The 22174-nt window shown below is 40.7% G+C and overlaps 1 protein-coding gene across 1 annotated transcript in view; it reads right to left on the reverse strand.

The window, feature by feature from the left end:
* SPECC1L (sperm antigen with calponin homology and coiled-coil domains 1 like) overlaps window positions 1–22174 on the reverse strand; it is a 101928-nt gene that overhangs the window by 67176 nt on the left and 12578 nt on the right. Inside the window, exons 2-5 of the mRNA XM_075013001.1 lie at window positions 14799–14988; window positions 10074–10230; window positions 6555–8188; window positions 5483–5690 (exon numbers count right to left, since the gene is read on the reverse strand). Of these exons, the coding sequence (XP_074869102.1) occupies window positions 5483–5690; window positions 6555–8188; window positions 10074–10230; window positions 14799–14951 (2152 nt within the window). The 5' untranslated portion in view covers window positions 14952–14988. The remainder of the gene's footprint in view (window positions 1–5482; window positions 5691–6554; window positions 8189–10073; window positions 10231–14798; window positions 14989–22174) is intronic.

Here is a 22174-nt window from a genome sequence, read left to right on the forward strand (position 1 = left end):
ATCACATGACACTGTGTTGCTTAAATGAAAAAAAATGGGAAATTTTGCTATGCTTAGTATGAAGCAGAAATTAGGGTCAACTTAATCAAAATTGTATCAATGTGTAACAGGAAGGGTCGCCCATTTTAGTTAAAAGTAACAAAGTCCAACTGAAGAATTTGAGAATAAGACTTTCAAGATTACATAAAAATGTACAATTTCTTCAATACAGAAAGCAAGCCCTACCAAGTTCCATACACTTACTTGCAGAAGATTCCCATAACCATGGAACTCTAGTGTGTGTGGTGGGGTGGGGTGGGGGAGAGAGGGACCTGGCAAATTTGTTTTAGACACTTCAAGGGAAATGTTTTTAAAAAACAAAAAAATTTGACATTTTCACTCCTAAAAATGAGTCATAACTAGTCTAAAACAAATAAATAAATAAATAAAACCACCACAAACCGGAAAATCTAAATGTGTTCTAGAGCTAAGAATGGATAGTGCCATTGTTCTGAGCTGCTTGTGAGATATGAGACAGCATTAAATTTTAGTACATTTGTGCTTTGAAGTTTAAAACAATGGCCTGAATATTCTCCGACTACTATTAACAATGCAGAACATTTTACAGTAATTTTCAGATTTTTTTTAATGATATTAAAGGATGGGAAGAACACAGCATTGTCAACACCCAAGAAATCAAAAATCATGAGAGCGCACCCTAAAAAGTCATGCAATTTTTAAAAAAATAAAATAATCATTCTCTGTCTTCTGTTTTTGTACTCCCTATATCCACCTCAAATGAGTACAAATTATTGCAATATATAAAATGCACAGACACCAACCTCCCTGTATAACTACTCTGGGTTAAACCCCTTCTACCCATGCTCACTGCCTAGAGCACACCCTGACACGGGCATGCTCCCAGGTTTGAGAGAACGAAGCTGCTGCTGCTGCCACCAAACTCAGAAAAAGGAGTCCTGCAGCACAGGGACTTCACACTACAGAGTTCTGTCGACAGAAGTCACTGTCGACACACATTTCCCGACAGAAACCTCTGTCTACCGACCACGTCCAAACCGAATACAGGCTCACCCTGTCAACATCCTCTGTTGACAGAGGCTGAGTCTACACTAGAAAGTTTTGTCGAATAACTCAGGGTACAGCTACATAATTAAAGCATTCTGTCGACAGATTCTCGACAGAGCTCTGCATTTGCCTCAACAATATTATCCCACAAAAATCTGAGGCATAACAATCTGTCGACAGAGAGGGCTTCCAGTTGCTGGTCAGCCCTCCGCGCAGAGCTGGCATTCTGCTTTCTGGCACCAGAGGGCAGTGCAGTCTGGCACTTCTGTGTCGACAGAGCAAGTTGTGTGTGTGTAGATGCAATCTGTCAACAGAGGTTCTGTCACGATTTCCCTGTCGACAGTTACTTCTGTCGACAGATGCTTCTAGCGTAGACGTAGCCAGAGTGACCAGACTGCCCAGCCCTCTGCAGACAGAGCAGCCAACTGGAAGCTCTGCAAACAGGACAGCCCAGTGAAGCAGAAGCCCTCTCTGTTAACAGAGGGCCCACCCTAATTTTTATTGACCGAATCTGTTGACAGAGGCACTATGCCTTGTACAGTCAAGAGAGAACTCTGCCAGGAGAACTGATACGTTCTGTTGACAGATTCTTGACAGACAGCATTTGTAGCGTGGACACTCCCTAGCCTGTCAACAGAACTCCTCTTCTGTCGACAGAACTGTGTAGTGTAGACCTAGCTTACGATAATTCAGGCAGTAGCTATAGCTTCTAGAGGTAGAACAGGAAATCACAGGTAGATTAGTCAGACTTTCAGAGCTGCTTGCATTTTCTGCTACCTCCTACTGTAGACCAAGTCTTATGCCATGCCTACTCTAGAAACCCCAGCATGTCACACTAGAAAAGTGCTTTTAATGTGGGCACAGACTGTAGAAGTCCGTACTGTAGACCTGGCCTTAGTCTTCTAAAGTGTTTCAAGAGAAGATATACAATCAATGCAAAACCTGACAGAGAAGTTAAATACGGATGGCGATGAAATTTCAGCTTTCTTGAACTGTGGGTGCTCAATGCAGGCCTGGTCTATAACTGAACACTGTACTGGTAAAACTGCCTATTATGGGTATAATTTATGATCAACGTGTTTACACTGCTACAAGCCTAGTATGCATGCATTATACTGATGTAAAGCCGCCTTTTACCAGGATAGCTATTTCAATATCTTTATACCTGTATAACTGTATCCACACTAGCAGAGTTGTACCAGTATACTTCTACTGGTGAACTTTGACAATAGTTCTGACACTGTTGCTCAGAGAGACCACTTGTCTACTACGCTCAGCAAAACTGTAAGATAGTGCCTACCCAAAATGAGACAACCTTTTATTATGTTCGAATAGTTCCTGGCCCAATGGGGTTTCTAGTCTCTGACCCAGACCCCTACACATTCACAAAAAATAAAATAATGGTTTAAGTGATACAAGTAGAGTAGGAAAAGGGGTTAGGTCACAAATAAACCAAAGCACCAGACTGTTACTTATCAATTTTGAGTTTGAATTTCTGTTGTTGTCAGAGAAAGGTGTCACATTCCTGTGATTAGTCTTAAAGGTCAGATTTAACACTTCCAATGCCAAATTTTGGTAGATTCTCATCTGTGTTAAAATCTCAAATTTTACTGTTAATAAAATTCACTTGTATTGACTGAATTAAATCATCGTGTGCCATACAATAAAACATACACAAAACATAGTATAAACAACGTAACATTGAAGGTTAAGATGACTGAATTCCCCTGAGATTTTAGAGAATATCAACTATGCTTCAAAATATCATGTATTCAATGTATATACATGCATCTTGATTTAAAGAAGAAAATCTGACAATCGACCTGCTAATTTAAATAGTTCATCTCCTCATTATCAAGATAAAATTTAACAAAAGCACACATTTTAAGTATTCATTCAGTATTTATTGGCTGGGTTTTAGGGGGAGATAAGAGGTTTTGGCTTTACACAGTAAAGAACTGCTATTACACATTTTAGCACATTTATTTTAACAAAAGACTTTCACCTCATTTGTTTTTTCAAAGTCAGAATCCAAAAACAGAGCAAAAACGCCATCTAGTGTAAGGTTTCTAAAAAACACAGGCTTATCTATACTGGGAATTTCTGCACCTAGTATACATGTCCTGCATTAATGTAAAAATACTAATGTAAATCTTTATTCTGGCATTTGTTAACTTTTGTGTGTGTGTGACCTGGGAAACATAACACTGTTGTATAGTAATCTGTACACACATGTAATGGGGGAGAAAAGGTTGGCAGGTAAAGTCACGTCACAATGATGACTGCATGGAACGTTTTCCTTGTCTTCACTTTCACCTAGTGCTGACTTTGATCTTCTCAAACGTGTTTGTGGATAAGAATCTACCATAAGAATACTTTTCAAAAATGATTTGACTTTTACATTTTATATTTATTAGATCAGTTTGTAAGCTGTTGAATGCTACCTACGATTAAATTCCTTGTGCAACTAGGTTTGAATTTCATGCTCCTATTGTATATTCTTGCTATAGTTCTAGTTTCATCTTTCTGGCCTCTAGAAGCTATTCAAAGCAATGACACCTAACTTCTATAACCTGAACTTCTCACATGTGACTTCATTATTTAATCCAGCTGCTCATTAAAAACTCAATTCACTTCAAGGTCTTGTTACTAATTTCAGTGAAGAATTACACCCTTCTACTTCTATGGCCTTGTTTTTTGCAAATGCTTCAATTGCTCATTAATATGTTATCACTATATACAACTTTGCATGTTGTCCCCTTCATTTAGTTAGCTCAACATTCAGCACATTCTCTCTGCAAAGAGTTACAGACATCAACATATCCTCTTTTTTAAAAAATCTAAACCAGACTTTGCTTTTCTGACTATTTATTACTCTTTCCTATGGCTTAGTAATTGTAATGTGAAGAACAATGCTTTTGCTGAATAGTGATATATCCAGAAACTTATAATGACAATTTCTTTACATTTAAAAACCATTATCATAGACATCCTAGGCCTCGCCACACAGCTCGGATTAATTCAGGGGGCAAAGGAGTGGTCAACCTGTCAATATTAGAAACTTTGATGATGTGATGTGTTTTAACTCCTCTTCGCAGATGATTTAGCTCTCACCACTCATAATGAAGACATGCTACAGCCACTGATGGATTCTCTATCCAGAGCCTGCAAGTTGTTTTCCCTTGAAATAAGCATGAAGAAAACTGCTGTATAGCTCAGCGATCCAATGTCGTTCTGGATAACAGCCCATTAGATGTGGTTCAACAATTCTGTTACCTTGGACCTACTGTCACCACAAACCTATCCACAGACAAAGAACTGAACACAAGAATCAGGAAGACAGCTACTATTTTTGGCAGACTTACGAAACGAGCATGGAACAAACCTAAGCTGACAGTGAAAACAGAGATACTAATCTACCAGGCATGTGTACTGAGTGTCCTGTTATATGGTTCTGAGGCATGGACCACCTACTTGAACCAGGAGAAAAAAACTGAACAGCTTCCCTCTTCGCTGCCTCCACAGAATTATAAATATCACCTGGCAAGATAAAGTTTCAAAGATCTGTCAAGATCTGGCCTATCCAGACTCATAGCGATCCTCAACAGCAAAAGTCTATGATGGGTTGGTCACGTGAGAAGACTGGGTGACCAACGTCTTCCCAAAGAGAACCAGTAAGAAAGATTTCCCATATTGCTTAAATTTTGTTCCGGAGCTGACATTCATTTTAAGTTTCACAGTCTGAGCAGTACATATGGTTAGGACCAGAAAATTCTTTAGGGAACTTGTCCAATTTATCAAGTGAAAATAGATTGTCTTCAATAGGGAGAATGTTCTTGGTCTAGGAACAATCAAATTATTCACAGACACAGCTATAGTTAATTTTTGGAAGTTTATATAGCTTTGATGCAATGGAAAGATTAGAGAACTTGGGGACTGCACATAGACCTTTTGAGGCAGGTCCGTGTGATTGAATTAGAACAACCTGGTAATATTACTTGGATATGCTACGTTAATCTGATTACTGGGATATTTATCAGATGGCTTTGTATGGGGTTCTTCTACACAGAATTAAATCAATAATCAACAGCCAAATACATAGGTAACATTCCTTAATCTGAATCTATGACTACAGGCAGTTCTGTTTGAAAAGTGAGTCAAAATGACATTGAGACTTCATATTTCTCACAATTACCAGTTCATATTTTCTTAGTGTACATTCTGTCCTCATCTCCTAGTCCTGAAAGCCCAAAGTCAAGATGACTTCATTCTAAGATTAATTTTCTTTCTTTCTGCAACATCTATTCTGATTTCATATCACACTTGTATAAATTGCTATTAAAGTGATTTTACTATCCTGTTTCTGTTGTTTCGAAGTTTGATATATGATGTATCAAGAGGAACTCATATCACTTACTCTCTAAGTCAGATATGATGAGGTTGTCATGAAGTTTTACAGCTCGATGCTGCTCTACTTCATCTTCCAACTCAAAGATGGTTTCTTTCATGTCACTTCTTTCAGTCTCTTTTTCTTCCAGCTCTGCCCGAAGCTTTTCTAGAGTCATATTGAGATCCTCAATTTGCTTCTTGGCTTCTTCTTGGAAGACTCTGTATTCGTCTTCAACCTGAAGGAAAACCATTAAATGATCATAATTCATTCAGGGCGAAGATTAACTCAAAGTAATACTGGTCTGCATTTTACTGGCACAGCTACTACCCTTAAAATATGTTTCAAAATCTCATAAGAACTAAGTTTTATCATCAAGAATGTTACGTGAATTGACAAGCTTTACATGAATTCATTATGAGTTGCTATATCGGACCAAGGTATGATAGGATATACAACTTTTTCTTACACTGTTAACTAGTAATTTGGACCGCTTTCGCAGTTAAGCTCTTATTTCCCAGCTGAATTTACTTCAGAATTTATTGAACAGCCCACCACACACCAAGTGAAGCAGTAACAAAACTGTACTGAATCACAAGCTAAAATGAAAAGCAGCCAACAAAGAGAGCAGCATCTGCTCCATAAATACATGCACCCTAATTTAAAAAACAAACTTTAAGCCCTGAGCATTTTTCATCATTTCCTGCCAAGAATTGAGAAAGAAGAGTATAGTACAATACATGATGAAACCCTAGGTAAATCACCTCTAAGTTCTTTACACCCGCTTAAAGATGTCTCACAATGGTAACATTTAAAAACAATCATTTGTTTAATTCAAGCTAAGGATTTAAACATCTATTTTTCCTCTTAAAGTGTCACATTTATATGACTAATCCTGTACAAGTGAGTTTAAGTGTAAAAAACTTCTTAAAGGAACACACATTGTTGTACTCAAGATCCAGCAGAAAAATCTTGAATACAGGCATATTCTGGCAAAGCTCATAACCGGTCACATATGGCCAAGGAACAAACTGAAAAACTGTAACTTACAGGAGTGAGGGGCTTACTACAAGAAACAGAATGTAAAGCATTTGAACATTACCTTAGCAATGGCATCCTGCAATCGATTGGCATCATTGCGAGTGAGAGCCAGCTCTTCCTGCAGACTGTTGGCCAAAGTCTCTGCCTTTTCCTTGTCCAGCCTGACACTCTCCAGCAAATCTTGAATATCTGATTTATCTCCGGAATTGTGAATAGAGTACAGCTCAGCCACTTTTTGCTTTTCATGCTCCAGCTGAGCTTTTATCCTGTTCATCTCAATCTGGTCACTGGCTACTGTGGCTTTGTACTCCTCTAAGGTGGCTGCTAATGCTGCCTTACTTTTCTGCTCTGACTCAATAATTCGTTCCATATGGTGGTTCCGTTCTTTCAATGCCCCTATCATTTCTTGGGCTTCCTTGTTATCTTGCTCTGCCATCTTCAAAGTGTTGCTTAGATGCTGCTGGACACCCAGCAGTTGCTCTCGTTCAAAACGAGCATTCTCAGCCAAGTCCATATAACGCTGCTCTAACTCCATATACCGCCCGCTTTTCATATCTTCATCAATAACGTAGGAAATGTGATGTTCATCTAAAAGGGAACGGAAATATTCAATCTGTCGGCTGAAGTGTTCTAACTTGTCACTCTGCTGGCACAAGGATTCCATAAGAATTACTTTTTCTTCTCCAAGTCTTTCATTCTCACTGTTCAGCTCTTGAGTTATTTGTTGTAAATCTGCAAGTTCTTGAAGCGTTGCTTGTAGCTCCTCAGCTGTACTGTGCTGGTTCTCTTCCATCTGGTGTATTCTTTCTGTTAGACAAGCTACAGAAACTTCACTTGCATTGCCACTGCTTCCTTTCCTAGATCGTTCTATGCTTGGTACTCCTTCAGACTCAGAAGATGATGGAGCATCTAAAGCATCATCACTTGATGTAAGTGGCTGATAGACTTCACTGCACTCACTGTCTAAATTATCCATGGAGTTACTGTGCTGATTGTCCATTAAGGTGTTTTCATCCTGACTCAACAAATCTTCCATTGAACCAGGAGCAGAACCTTCCACTGAAGATGTAAGAGTGCCACCACCATCACTATGATTACCTGTTGTGATCTCTGGGCTCAAAGACTGGTAGCCAAAGAGCTTCTCTGAGTTGTCTAGCCTTTGTTCCAAAGAAAAGCCCAATGCATTTAATCTGTCCTTCAACATTCGATTCTCATTCTTCAGTTGGTTGAGTTCTTCTCGGATGGCAGTATTTTGCTCTTGTAGCTGCAATAATGTAGATTCTACATCAGTTGGCTGGTGAACAACAATGGCCTCTTTTTCTTCAGACTTCTCATCATCCTCAGGCTGATCTTCATTAAGGCCCAGCTGAGCACGCATATCTCTGAGTTCATTCCTCAAGTGTAAAATCTCCACATCCTTAGTTTTTGCTAAGGTCAAAAGATCTTTCACTTTAGCTTCCAAAGCAGCTTTGTCACTGATTTGATTGTCTGATTTGGACTTGCTCATCCGAACATCAGACTCTGGATTAGTACGACTACGGGAGCGTTTGGCCAAAACAGTATCATTAGTTCCCTGTCCTGTCAAAGGCATCTTTTTGCTTTGGTTCAGACGGGAACGATCACGTATTCTTTCCCTAGAAGAGCTAGATTCTTTATTTCCAGACGAAGTACTTCGCTTGGCTGTGGAGCTCATACCTGTACATTTAAGAAAAATTATTTTAATTCATTTAACAAATCAGCAACATAAGTACATGTAAGAAATTGTATATAATACATTATATGTTGCCATGATTATTAAATGGCTGCCATTCTAAACCATGCTTTTGAAAATGAAACATGCACAGTCTATGCATCTCAAAGAAGGCTTGAACATTCTTTATATCGTCAATGTATATAAAACCTCCTTCAAAGGAAGGATTAACAAACCTATTGTTTATAAGAGGAAAAGACATTCTTCCTCAAAGTTTCCAATAAATAAAAAATGAAGAGTAACTACATGTGAAATACTTGATATTCTCTCTTTAGGTTCACAGGGCCATACATACCTCTTCACTTTTTGGTATGGGAACACAGCTCCCATCTAAGTACTTATGATGAACATGAATATTCTGATCCAAGAATAAAACTGGAGTATTTAAATCAGGAGTCTGAAACTCAGTTTACCTTAGGGCCAGTGCCAGTTCGCAAATCCTCTTAATGGGCACCTCTCTCTGGCAGAGACCCAGGGGGAGAGGGAGGAAGGTGGGGGCCCCCCACATGTTCCTTCCCCCATGAAGCCCTCCTCCCCATGTGTCACCCAGCTCTGCCTGCTGCCCCCATGTGATTAACACCCCTCTCCTCCCTCCCCCAGGCCATGGCTTCCAGCTGATAGCTCTGTGCCGTGTGGCCTGAGAAGATATGTACAGCACTGTCCTGTCCACAGGATTGTTGAGCGCATCCTCCTCAGGCCCCACAGTGGCCACTCCAACTGGTCTATGGATGAGACGATCCCCCACACTCAGGTCAGCCCATGGAGCCCCAGGCGGGCTGAGGCCAGCAGCAGGGTTGAGGGCTCCTGCAACCACAATAGTGGTGGGAGCCATGGGGAAGCAGAGCTATGCAGCAGCCAGCTCCGCTCTGCCACCATCCCCCAAGCCAGGCCATACTGGAGCACTCCACTTCCCATGACCACAGCAAACTAGAGCAACCAGGCTGGCCTGGGAGACGATGGCAGAGTAGAGCAGAGGCTACTACGTTGCTCTGCTTCCCTGCAGCTCCCCACTGTGTCCCTTGGGTGAGGGGGCTTGAGTGAAGAGGTGTGATGAGGAGAGAGAGCACAGAACAGGGGAGGGAAGAGGCTGGTTGGGGAAGAAACTGGGGATGGCCTTAGGGGAAGGTATGGATACCCTCCACCCACTCAGGGCCACAGGGATTCGTATGCCAGCAGCCATTCACAGGCCAGATTATGAAACTATTTGGGCAGTAGATGGCCCACAGTTTGTGAGTTTGAGACCCCCAATTCAAATAGTCTCACCATCAGTATTCAAAAATGCTAAACCAGAGAGCAGTACCATTACTTCTTTACTGTAAGGTGAATTACTTTAACTTCATTGAGCCCCAAAACTAGCAATGGAATAACAAATGTTTCTATTAATTATGTTGTGATAAACTACAGAACATCACACCTGCATGAAGGGTTTACAAAACTCTTCATCCTTAATTACATACATCAGTAGAAATTTCTAGCCTAACACAACACCAGGTATTGAAGTTATTCATCCCTTACCTAAATCCATTAACACTGAAAGCAGGGATTTTCTTTAGCAGTATGAATCTAGGCTAGCTGTTTGTCCCAGAGAACACCACTACTGAAAAAGCTAAATGACCCATACCAAAGTAATAGTATAGGTAAGGATTTAGAAATAAACATTTCATCAATATAATCTGGTTGAGAATAGTCATGGGCAGTGTATTCTATTTAGCCCTGCCTTTGCTGAGCTCTTTGTTATGTGCTTTGGACCCTGCCAACAGAATATGTGAAATAGTTTTATAACAAAACAACAATCAAGGAAACAACCCTGAGGTCAAAATCTCCTTGTACCTGTAATAGTCTTGGATTTATTCTCCAGATTATTCATAGTGGCCCCGGAAGCTGAAGATGCTGCGGATGTGCAGTTGCTCTTCTTTGCCTTGACACCATTGGTCACAGTCACCCCACCACCAGCCATTCCTGCTAAAAGGTCATCATTACTTTTTGTCTGAAAGGGAAAAGGATATTAACATGACAATGATGTGCAGGACTGCAAATGTTAACTCAAAACTCCTAAGTTATTACAAGTGAATATTTTTAAAACCAATGTATTCTGAGATCTAAAAAAGGCATTCAATATGCTGCAGCTTAGATAATAACCATGGTGAGTCAATTCACTATTCTGAGACACAAGGTGGGTGAAGTAATATCTTTTATTGGACCAGCTTCTGTGAGACAGAACATAAAAATGGCCACCTGGAGTCAGATCAAAAGTCCATCTACCCCAGTATCCTGCTTCTGACAGTGGCCAATCCCAGACGCCCCAGAGGGAAAGAACAGAACAGGAAATCAAATGATCCATCCTGTTGCCCATTCCCAGCTTCTGGCAAACAGAGGCTAAATGCACCATCCCTGCCCATCCTGGCTAAAAGACATTGATAAGGCCCTACCAATTCACAGCCACGGAAAACGTGTCACGGACCATGAAATCTGGTCTCTTGGATGCTTTTACACCGAAGAGATCAGCATTTCTCAAATTATGTGTCCTGACCCAAAAAATGGGGGCAGGTAGTTTACAAGGTTATTTTAGGGGCATTGAGGTAATGCCACCCTCACTTCTGCACTGCTAGTAGTAGTTTCAGAGCTGGACTCCCGCACCCCCTAAAATAACCTGGCAACCTCCAAGCCAGCAGCTACTGTTCTCTCCAGCTCTCTAGTTCCCAAGGCAGTGCTTTCTCAAGCCAGCAGCAGCACAGAAGGATACCAATACCACAACCTTGGGACCACGTCCTGCCAACGCAACTCCTTTGGGATGAGGACCTCTCCAATTAAATCATCATGACATTTCAGATATAAATAGCTGAAATAATGAAATGTATTGTTATTAAATCAGATGACTGTGAAATTGACCAAAACAGATGGTGAATGTAGTAGTAGGGATGTAAGAAACTGGTTAATTGGTTAGCCAATTAAACACTAGGTTTAACAGATTAAATGGTTTGGTGGGGAGCTGGGGAGGCATCTCCAACCCAGCTGGGCTGGAGCAGCCACCCTGCCATGGATAGCGGCTGCTCCAGCTGGGCTGGAGTGCCTCTGCTCGTGGCACTGCTGCTTGTGGGGAGTGATCCAGCGCAGTCGGAGCGGCCCGTCTGCAGCTGCTCAGCCTGGGATCACCCTTGGTATGGTTCTCCAGCCTAGACAGAGAAGCCCTCATCCAAGGCAGCCTTAGGTGGGGCAGGGGTGCTCCAGCTGGGCCCTGTCTGTGGTGGCCCCAGGAATGCCGCAGGGCAGGGGCACTCCAGCTGGGCACACGCCACGGGTGACGATGCTCTGATCCAGCTAGAGCACCCCTACCTGTGTTGGTCCTGCAGTGCTAGAGCAACTCTCTGGCTGTGGCAGGTGGGGGCTGCTCTAGCTGGTACCAGTTAACTTTTAACATCCCTATTTGGCAAGGGTCTAACGATTGAGGGACATACCCTTCATCCTTATCTTGTTCTTTTTTAAACCTTGTTATAAGCTTGACCTTCACAATATCCTCTAGCAAAGAGTTCCACAGCCTGACTGTGTGTTGTGTGGAAAAAAACAAAACAAAACAAAACTTCCTTTTGTTTAATAGTAACAGAGAGGAAGCCGTGCTAGTCTATACACTATCAAAACAAAAAGCAGTCAAGTAGCACTTTAAAGACTAGCAAAATAGTTTATTAGGTGAGCTTTCGTGGGACAGACCCACTTCTTCAGACCATAGCCAGACCAGAACAGACTCAATATTTAAGACACAGAGAACCAAAAACAGTAAGCAAGGAGGACAAATCAGAAAAAGATAATTAAGGTGAATCAGCTGACTATCATTGTAATTTGGTGAAACCCCCCTTCTGGTTCCCCCCTCCTTTTGTTTGAGGAGTAAATGCTTCCTTATCTTCTTTCTCCACATCCATCATGACTACTTTATAGACCTCTATCACATCCCCAGTTCCAGTCTTATTCATCTCTCCTCATATGAAACACATTTCAAACCCCTAAATCATTTTTGTTGACCTGCTCTGAAGATTTTCCAGTTCTACTATCTCTCTTTTGAGATGGGGCAACTATATTTGCGTACAGTATTCAAGATGTGGGAGTACCATATATTTATAGAGATGCAATGTGATATTTTCTGTCTTATCCCAAGTTCCTTAAACTGCACAGCTGCCTATTAAGAGCCACACAGGAGCAGAGGGCTACAGTGGGGAAAAGTGCCTCTCCTCAAGCCCCAGACATGAGGGCATCCCATCCTGGTTCCAACCCAAATCCAATCCCAGCTAGACTTGCTGTGACTGGGGAAGAGCACTGGCTACCTTCCACCTTACACAGCCCCAGCCTGAACATGACACAGCAAAAGCTTTATAGTTCCTAATAAATCTAAATCCCTCCTTCCTAAACCATCATCTCAGTCCCAGTAATGTTGTGTCCCACTTTTTAATGAAAACGTATTTTTGAATATGAATATACCTAACATGCATAGGCTACATGCCCAATTGTGCAAAGAGCATATGACTGAAGAGCTTGTAATGTCTTCATTCTGTACATTCCTTTTGTGTCCATGTGTCATTACTGTATCTGAAGTTAGGACTATGAAGTATAAACCTGCTTATATATCTGTATAGCTACTGAGACCCACTGGTAGTACTCAAGGAACTTAATGGTCTGCTACTCAAAACTACGATTTGTTTTTCCTGTAAGCCTGGAATATGGTTGATCCCACCAAGACATGTGACCAGATCACTGTGGTACTTTTCCATGGAGCAGCAGGGGAGAAGGGGTGGAAGCTGAACACAAAGGATTCCTGCCTTGAGCAAAACCTATTTGTAAGCAGGGAACCAAACAATAGAGAGCTGGCAGTTACAAGACACCAGTACACCCCTTGCTTACCACCAAGATGAGTGCTGGAAACATCTAAGACTGAACAGAGGGAAGGATGGAGCCCAAGGCTGAAGGCTGCCCAGGTTGTGAGAAAAGATAATTAGAACTACTGTAAGGGTAAGAAATTGCATATACCAAATTTCTTAAGAGTATTAAGTTTAGCTGGCCTATTTACTTTTATTTAGCTTAGTAATTTATTTTGATCTGTCTCACCACTAGTGACAACTTAAATCCTACTTTTTTATTTAATAAAAAAACTTTTGTTTATTATCAAACCCAGCTGAAATAACTGTTACTGGGGGTCAGGGTGAGAAACAATTGTACATAGCTCACTTTGGTTTCTGATGCTGAGGGAGACGGGTCATCAGTTACACACTGATAAAGAGGACAAACAACTTATAGAATCATAGAAGAGTAGGACTGGAAGGGACCTCGAGAGGCCATCGAGTCCAGCCCCCTGCCCTCATGGCAGGACCAAGCATTTTCTAGACCATCCCTGAAAGCCATCTATCTAACCTCTTCTTAAATAGCTCCAGTGATGGAGATTCTACCACCTCCCTTGGCAATTCGTTCCAGTGTTTGACCACCCTGACAATTAGGAACCTTTTCCTAATGTCCAACCTGAACCTCCCCTGCTGCAATTTCAGTCCATTGCCTCTTGTTCTATCCTCAGAGGCAAGGAAGAACAAGTTCCCTCCCTCTGCCTTATGACACCCTTTTAAATACCTGAAAACTGCTATCATGTCCCCCCTCAGTCTTCTCTTTTCCAAACTAAACAAGAACAATTCTTTCAGCCTTTCTTCATAGGTTATGTTCTCTAGACCTTTGATCATTCTTGTTGCTCTCCTCTGGACGTTCTCCAATTTCTCCACATCCTTCCTGAACTGCGGTGCCCAGAACTGGACACAATACTCCAGCTGAGGCCTAACCAGCGCAGAGTAGAGCCGGAGAATGACTTCTCGTGTCTTGTTCACAACACACCTGTTAATGAGCTTGCTGTGTATAGAACTTCTATGCAAAGTAAAATGGATGTATCTAGGGTTCTACTCTCACTGGGGCTGTGGACCTGAGTGCTGTTTCAAGTCCCTGTGACTGACCCTTCCTAGAACTGAGCTGCTCTCAGTGTCTGTGTTGTTCTGTTGTGTGCCGTGACCCCCAACTCTGTGCCAACACTGGGGGAGACCAGGGACAGGTAGGTGGGCTCAGTGGTATGATCAGCCCATCAGGTGGCAGTCGCAAGGGGATCTCTGTGAGTTAACCTGTCACACTTATTACACTCTGTCACCACTCCACAAATCTGTCAAAGAAAGTCTTTAAAGAACAAGATATGGCACTCCCTCTCTGACACCAATTTATAATGCCTAACAGAAGGCAGCTTAGTTTTCACTCTGCCCTTTTTACAGAGAAGTTAGGAAAGTTATGTTTTGCAATGCACACTACCTTCCACAATGATACCTATAAACACATGAAAAGCAGCAACAGTTAATGATCACAACATTTGTGATCTCTCATTCTGTCCTGTACTACATAACCATTGAAAACCCCTTAAGTCATTGAAAGGTCAAATCTGTTCTCCACTGCATCAATATACTTATTCTAAAATTCTGACCATTCAAATACTTTGCTATCAAAACACAAAACAAAACCAAAAATCCCATGCTGTCTATTAGCACTTACCTTCAGCAGGGATGTGGATGTCCCAGTTTTTGAAAGTTTTGTTACTGCAGACACTGAGGAGCCGTTTTCTGGTTTGATTTTTTCTATTGTTTGAGTTTTATTTATTCCAGGCACTTTGGGCACTGAGCCAACAGACCTGCTTGCTTTCTTCATTCTGTGCTGCCTCTTTGTGATGCATTTACAAACAAATCTGTGAACATAAGAAGTTGTAGAAGTGTTATATCCAAGTGAAATGTAATATTGCTCTTTGAGTGATCTGTTTGAAATCAGTAGTCCAATGATATCAACAAACATAAGCCAGAGACAAATGAATAAGAGTTACCACAGTAGAGATTTTTGCCAAAAAATTAAATATTCAAAGCAACTAGACTCCCAAGTTATATATTAAAAATGCCTTCAAAGTCTCTTCCCACAAATAGCATTGAACTGATGACTAAAGGACCCACATAATCCTCCCTCCTTATGAGCAAAAACAAGGCTCATATGGACAGTGACCTCTTGCTCTCTGAAGGGAAGGAAAAATACAATAGTTTGTACTCCCTACCAATTAACTGTTGAATGATTATCGGCACTGGTCTTGGAGAAGAGAACACCCTATCTGACCAACTGAAAGGAAAGTGCTGCAAAACTTCCGACAATTAGAGAGAAAAGACATATGGATATATAAAATTGAAAATCGACTCTCCCTCTAAACAGTTGTGAAGAGAAAGTTGTCTTTAGCATGTGCAGCAGTCCAGTCTAGTAGGAGTTTAGAAGAAATTTCATTCATAGCTCTTATGGTTGGGAAGATAACCTTCTGAATGGAAGCCAAGCATAAAAAGTACACTACTGTTTTCCTGAGTCTGCAGATGGGCCACTGCAATGCTCATGTTGCTGCTCATAGTATTTTTGTTATACATGAAAACAATCAGTTTCAGCACTGCAATTCCCGACACATTAAGAGCACATGATAAATTCCTATTTCACTCTGCTGGGGCATGAAAAACCTGCTGTTCAAAAAGTCTGACAAGTCAAATAGAAATTGGAGGGAAATGTAAAATAATGAAGATCCACTACATAGAGCAAACAGGGAGCTGGATGAGAATTAGAAGAGAACGGAACATCCTTATACTTTCTGGAGCCAATTAAGGAAAATAGCTACTATCGCTCATCACTCCCCAGTTAAGAGACTCTGGAGTGGAAGAAGAAAAGGGAAAGAAAGCTTCCACTCCCTTTTGGCAGCCACAGAGTCAACGGAATAAAGGGATTGAGGTATCCAGATTGATCAGAATCTCATTATTGTTTGCTTAAGGAAATATGGAACAAGAACAACTTTCTCCCCTTCTTCAAAAATGGGAATTTGAAATACATGACAGGTTAGAGATGATTTAGAGTGTGGACAACCGCTGCATGTAAAATGCAGTGATCAGGACTAATATTAAAGTTGAACTCCCCTAAAAGAACATTACACTACTCCCCTCACCCAAAATGCAAGAAGCTACTTTTTAAATTTAATTTCTTGCAACTTAAAATCCTTTACATATTATTTGAATTTATTTACATCTATGCATACTTTTAGCAGTAGCACTTTTCATTTTAAAAGTGCTGACATTTACTACAACTAACCAGTGTGATTAAGTATACATTTCTTCCCATGGCAATTTCATGTAAGCAGCAAATATAAAGTACACTAGACCTCCAACTTACACATAGGTTGCACTCCTGAGCAACCATGAGTAAGTCAAATTTTGCACAAGTCAGGACTGGGGCTCTGGTGCCTTCCATTGCTCAGTCCTGGCTGTGCCTAGCTCCCTGCTCCCATGAGTGGTGGGGAGTCAGGAACCAGGTGGCAGCCTGGCTCCCCTTCAATTGTGGGAGCCAGGAAACTGATCAGCGCTGCTGCACTGGTCAGTTACAACTGGTGGGGAGCCAGGAGCAGCACTGGTCAGTTTCCCAGCTCCCACAAATGGAGGGAAGATGGGAGTCAGGCCACTCCTCACCACCCATGATTTCAATTTGTGTTATTGCAAGAAATGAGTAAGTTGAAACTGTGTAAGTCCAGCATCTAGTGTAAGAGGAATTTGAAAGAAAATGGTTGTTTATAAAGTAAAGCTTCCTCATCGTCAAACATTTGGTACAACTGATCACAGCAAGATTCCTATCCCATCCCTGAATTCGGGCATTTTGGTTTAGCCGTTTTTGAATGATCAGAAAACTAAGAAAGCTTTTAATTACCACCATTTTAATATTTGGTACAACAAATTCTGCTCTATTTGCTTAAAGCTTATTGTAGTCAATAAAAGATCTTTCAGAATGCATATGCATAAGGCAGAAGAATTCAAAGGATGTAAGTGTTAAAAATTATAAATTTCAGTGCAAAACCAACAGATACGACTCCTATTTGCCTTTATATATTTTTTTAAACCAGTGATTTATAACTGCTCCAAGTGCCCTGTTGGAATTATAGATGGAGATTAAAACTAATCTGAATCACCCAGGGCAACTATGATACTTGGATCTTGCCAATTCTTCAGACTGTACTAAACCCTTCACTTTAGAAGCTCAGAGCTAAAGTAAAGTTGTTACATCTACACTTGTATCATTTATCCAGTGATAATTTGCAAATATTAAAATGACAAATATTAACTACATATTTATGTCTAAGATGAATATTATTATCCTCTCATCTATGACAAAAGCTTGTGCTTTATTAAATTGTGGAACATACAGAGCCTAACAAAAATTAAGGTGTGAGAAGATAATCATAATGTAAAAGCTTGCTCAAGAAATCGTTAAGTATGGGATCTCTCATAATTTTGCTTACTGTGCTGAAGCATACATGCTTTGCCTGTGTACCTGTAAAACAAGTTATGCCAAATTCAAGTTATATCTTGACCTAAGACAAGCACCTTCATTGGACAGTATGTCATTGCTCTAATGAAATCTTATCTTCACTAGTTATAGAAAAGAGCTTGTGAAATATATAAATGTAGAAAGTGGCTGGTGTAGCACTTGGATATTTCATGCTACTAACCTTTTTTATGAATGGTCAGGAAAAAAATGAACAATTCAAAAACAAGAAAATTGACAGATAAGCCTTAAGGGACTGGCTATTTTTTTAAATTAATCTGAAGTCTCTTTTGAAATGAAAATAAACAAAGTTTGTATACCTATTCAAAATATGTAACTCCCATCCCAAACTGTGAACGTTTTTCTATTGCTAATACCCCTTCCATAGCTTTCATCTTCCTTCCATCTTTCTTTCTTTGTTCATAAATACATATACTAGAGCAACTTTTTACCACAGCAAATACAAAGTTATCAGACTAGTCTAAAAAAACCTCCACAAAGATAGGCTGTCAACACATTTTCTTAGAAAGATGCAGTTTAGACTTCCTGCATTTGAATTATGGCCTCAAACCTGCACTAGTAAAGAAAATGGGAGTTTGTCACAGACTTCGGAAAGCATGGGCTCTAGCCCTATGAAAGCAAATATGACAAAATAAATTTTTAAGTGTCAGATAGTTCTTATTCATAATGGAGATCCCAGAAACCAGATGCTGTAACTTTTGTCAAAAAATTACTACTATATGTTTCAAGAATATAATACCTGGGTCACAGAGTAGCTAGCTAAATATTTCTACGTTATTTGGAGTGAGAAGTTTACTCTTCTTACACCCTACTCCCACAAAAAAAAAACACCTCACCAAACCCAACAACCAAAAACTAAAAAGTTACACCATTCAGATCAAGGATGACCCCTACTTCTATAATCCTACAATGTATGGCACAATGAGGCAGGCTCCAGTCCTGATTGGGGCCACTGGGTATTACTATAACATTGAGTATTAATGGGTTAATTTAAAATGTTTCAAAACCGTTTATGCAAATAAAAATTGCAAAAAGATAAAAATGTCATTAGACAAGTACACTCTCTCTTTTCAACACTGAAATACAGAAAAATATTTAAAACGAGCACACGAAATTTTTTGGTCATTTTAGATTTGAACTAATTAACAGACAGTATTTGTTTAATAAATTCATTTTTTTTTTGGACAAAAGCTCAAACACTAAGGTTCAGTGCAACACCTCAGTTTAAAAATGGCAGTTAAAATTCTTCCAAAATATTTGATATTAATAAAGTTATGATGCTATAAATACCCCTAAAACTGTACTCAGGTAGGAATTCAATACTACCAAGTTTTAGAGCGTCCTATAGAAAGCACCTACTGGCACTTTCCTGCTATTGGTAAGAATAAAGACTTGCAACATCACTTTCTCCTGAAGAGAACTGAAAATAAAAATGTCCACGTACCCATTTTTTATTTCCTCAATGTAAATGAGAATTCAGTGCAGATTTAGCAATGAATGCAAAGAAATGGTCTCAGACAGGCAAGAGCTATATAGCTAAATCCAAAGAGACATTACAGGAGGAGCCTACATTTGTTAATTTTGCACAAAGGGAAAGTATCAACACCGTATATGAACTAATATATGAATTACAACAAAAAGAAGAACTAAAAACAAGCCAAAAATAATCAAGTTAGTGCTAGCAAGAGAAGGGGAGAGAAAAATAAGTTACAATAACCCACGTGACCATTTATTCTAACTCATCATACCTTTTATCAGACTTTTCTCTTTCAACAGCAAACATACTGCAGATAACTAAAACCAAGACTGTATGTTCTGACAGTTCTAGTGAAGACAGATGCAGATAGTCCAATGCTTTTATATCAGCCACAATACAACTTCATAAACATTTCTAAATGCTTTGTCCAATAAGGAGCCACAACTCTATACTGCAAACTGATAAAGTATGACTGCCCAACAGCATGACAGTTAATGTCTGTATAGCAATTAAAATGTTTCATTCTGGAAATCTATAAATATGGAGTAGAGGAGGAATGTTTTTCCCTATGAACATTAAAAGTATGTTACTTACTGCTTTAACAAGTGGTTTATTTCAACAGTTCTGGGTTTTGTTGTGGTAATTTACATCCCATTCAAAGTATTAAACAAGATTACTTATGCCATCAATGCCACTACAGGAGGACCTTAGAAAATAGTTCTTTGACCAGTGAACATGATATCTACTAGTTATGAAGAATATGTAACCTAAAAATGTTGCAGAGCAATTGTTTTAGCTTCAGAAGAACCACTAACACAAGGGTTGAATGGCCTTTTCAGAATTTCACATATCACAGCACAAAAAAAGAGAGCCCACCCAAATTCTAGTGAGTATATTAACAACATACTATAAAGAGTACAAGAGGAAATAGATTATAAAATATCCACCAAAGAACAAGGCTTCACTAGCCAGTAAAGTGAGGCCCCTGTACACAGTTGACTCTTAAGGGAATTCTGCACCAAACAGACCCACTTCAATCCTACACATTTTATTTGTCAACAACTAAATGTGAAGGCTCCAGTATGGCATTACAGAGCTCCCTGCCCTCCCGAGACAGACAGCAGTGAAGTTGCACCCATTCTTAACACAGTGCAATACTCTGGCCGGCCCAAACTCTCCCGGCCCCTGCCTCACCACACCAGGCACACCAGGTGTGGGCAGACAGGCTGAGCCTAGCAGAATCCAAGGTGTGGAGTAAATGGGGGTCTGTTTGGGGCAATCTGGATGCAGGTGGCACTAGGCAGTTTAGGATTATCTGGATGTATAGGGGCAATGGGAAATCAGCAGGGGTGTCCAGGTAAAGGTGGCTAGGGCTCAGTAGGAGGAGGCTTTTGTGTGTGGGTGGTTGGGGCTCAACAGTGGGAGGGCCAGGTGCTAGGGATTTCACTCAGCAGAGGTGGGTCTGAGTGCTGGGGCAGTGGGGCCTGGTGGGGTGGGGTGTCAGGTGAGCTGGTTTTAAATCAGTGGGTTCACATGCACCATGCTTATCAGAGTGGTTCAAGTGCATAGTGGGTAGGAGGCTCCTAGGGAGTGGCCTGGAAACTACCTGCTTTATGAAAACTGGCTTGAGTACAAATATGCATAACTCAAAGACAGTTTATACACATCAATTTTAATGTTACAATCTGCTGAATTTGTGTATTCTATTTTTGTGCATGTATCATTCTTGTACGAGAAGTCAGAAATATGAAGAGAGCATTTGTTTATAATTCTAAACATGCAAATGAACACCATCACTAATGCCTCGGAACCTGGATGGCTCTGTGGTCAAGTCAATGGCCCTGTGAACAGCCTTCTGTCTTGTAAGCTCTGTGATCAAGTCAATAGCTCTGTGAATTAGCCCATTTGTCTTGTAAGACCAACTGCGACCATGACACCTGGTACAGAAACCATCCTGAATATGGTATTTTTCCACAAGGATGGGAGATGCCAAACAAAGGATTCCTGCCCTGGGAGAAAGTCTACCGAACCAAAGTGAAGCAATCAGCCTTTGTCTTCAACTGTTTTTAAAAAAAACTGCCTGATCTACCCCAAGAGAATACAAAGAACTTTGAAGAAGCTGTAGTCCCAAATTAGAATAAAAGATCAACCCTGATTTGAAACTTATGTCTGAGATGGGAACAGCTGTGTTGGGTAAGAATTTTCAGGCAACAAGTTTCTTAGTGGATCAGAACGAGCCATGAGGTTTTTGTTCATTTTAATTTAGGAACTGTCTTTGATCTGTGTTCATTTGCAGCCATGTAAATCCTACTTTTTTACACTTAAAACGCTTTATATATATTACATATTTTATATCCGCATGTATATTCCCTGGTCCAAAAGATATCTACCTCTACCCATGTAAGATTTCAAAATCAATAATTAAGGATAAACTGCAGCCAACTGAGCAATGACAGGAGGCCACTTAGGCTGGGAAATAAAAGTCTATGCATAAAGGGTTTGCAGCACCCTTCACAACAGAGAGCCACATTCTACTGCAACTCCTCATGCAGAAGCATAAACAGAAATACAGCAGACCCCTGACTTACGCAGAGGTTGAGTTCTTGCGCAATCATGCATAAGTCAAATTTCGGGTAACTCAGGGGAGCTACAAAAGTGACCAGTGTAGCACTGATGGTCAGTCTACTATCTCCTGTGAGTGGCAGGCAGCCAAGAGCCTGGCTCTGGGCTGCCCGCCACTCAAAGGAGAGAACAACTCCTATCAGTGGTGGGAAACCGCTCCTGTCAGTGGTAGCACCCTGGCTCTTGCCTCCTCTGAGAGGAGCAGGAAGGCTGCCGCCCCTGTCAGAGGCGGCAGCCCAGAGTCAGGCTTTCAGTTTCTGCCCGACAGAAGCTGGGAAACTGACCAGTGCTAGTTTCCTCCTCCTCTGAGTGGCGGGAGCTGGCACCTGCCTTTGGACTGCCCCCCCTGCACAGGAGCCAGGAAACTGCTGCTGTGCTGGTCAGTTTCTCGCCTCCCCTAAGTGGCAGGCAGCCCAGAGACTGGTGC

Source organism: Carettochelys insculpta, chromosome 18 (genome assembly GCF_033958435.1).
Source record: "Carettochelys insculpta isolate YL-2023 chromosome 18, ASM3395843v1, whole genome shotgun sequence".
In the NCBI taxonomy this organism is placed as follows: Eukaryota; Metazoa; Chordata; order Testudines; family Carettochelyidae; genus Carettochelys; species Carettochelys insculpta.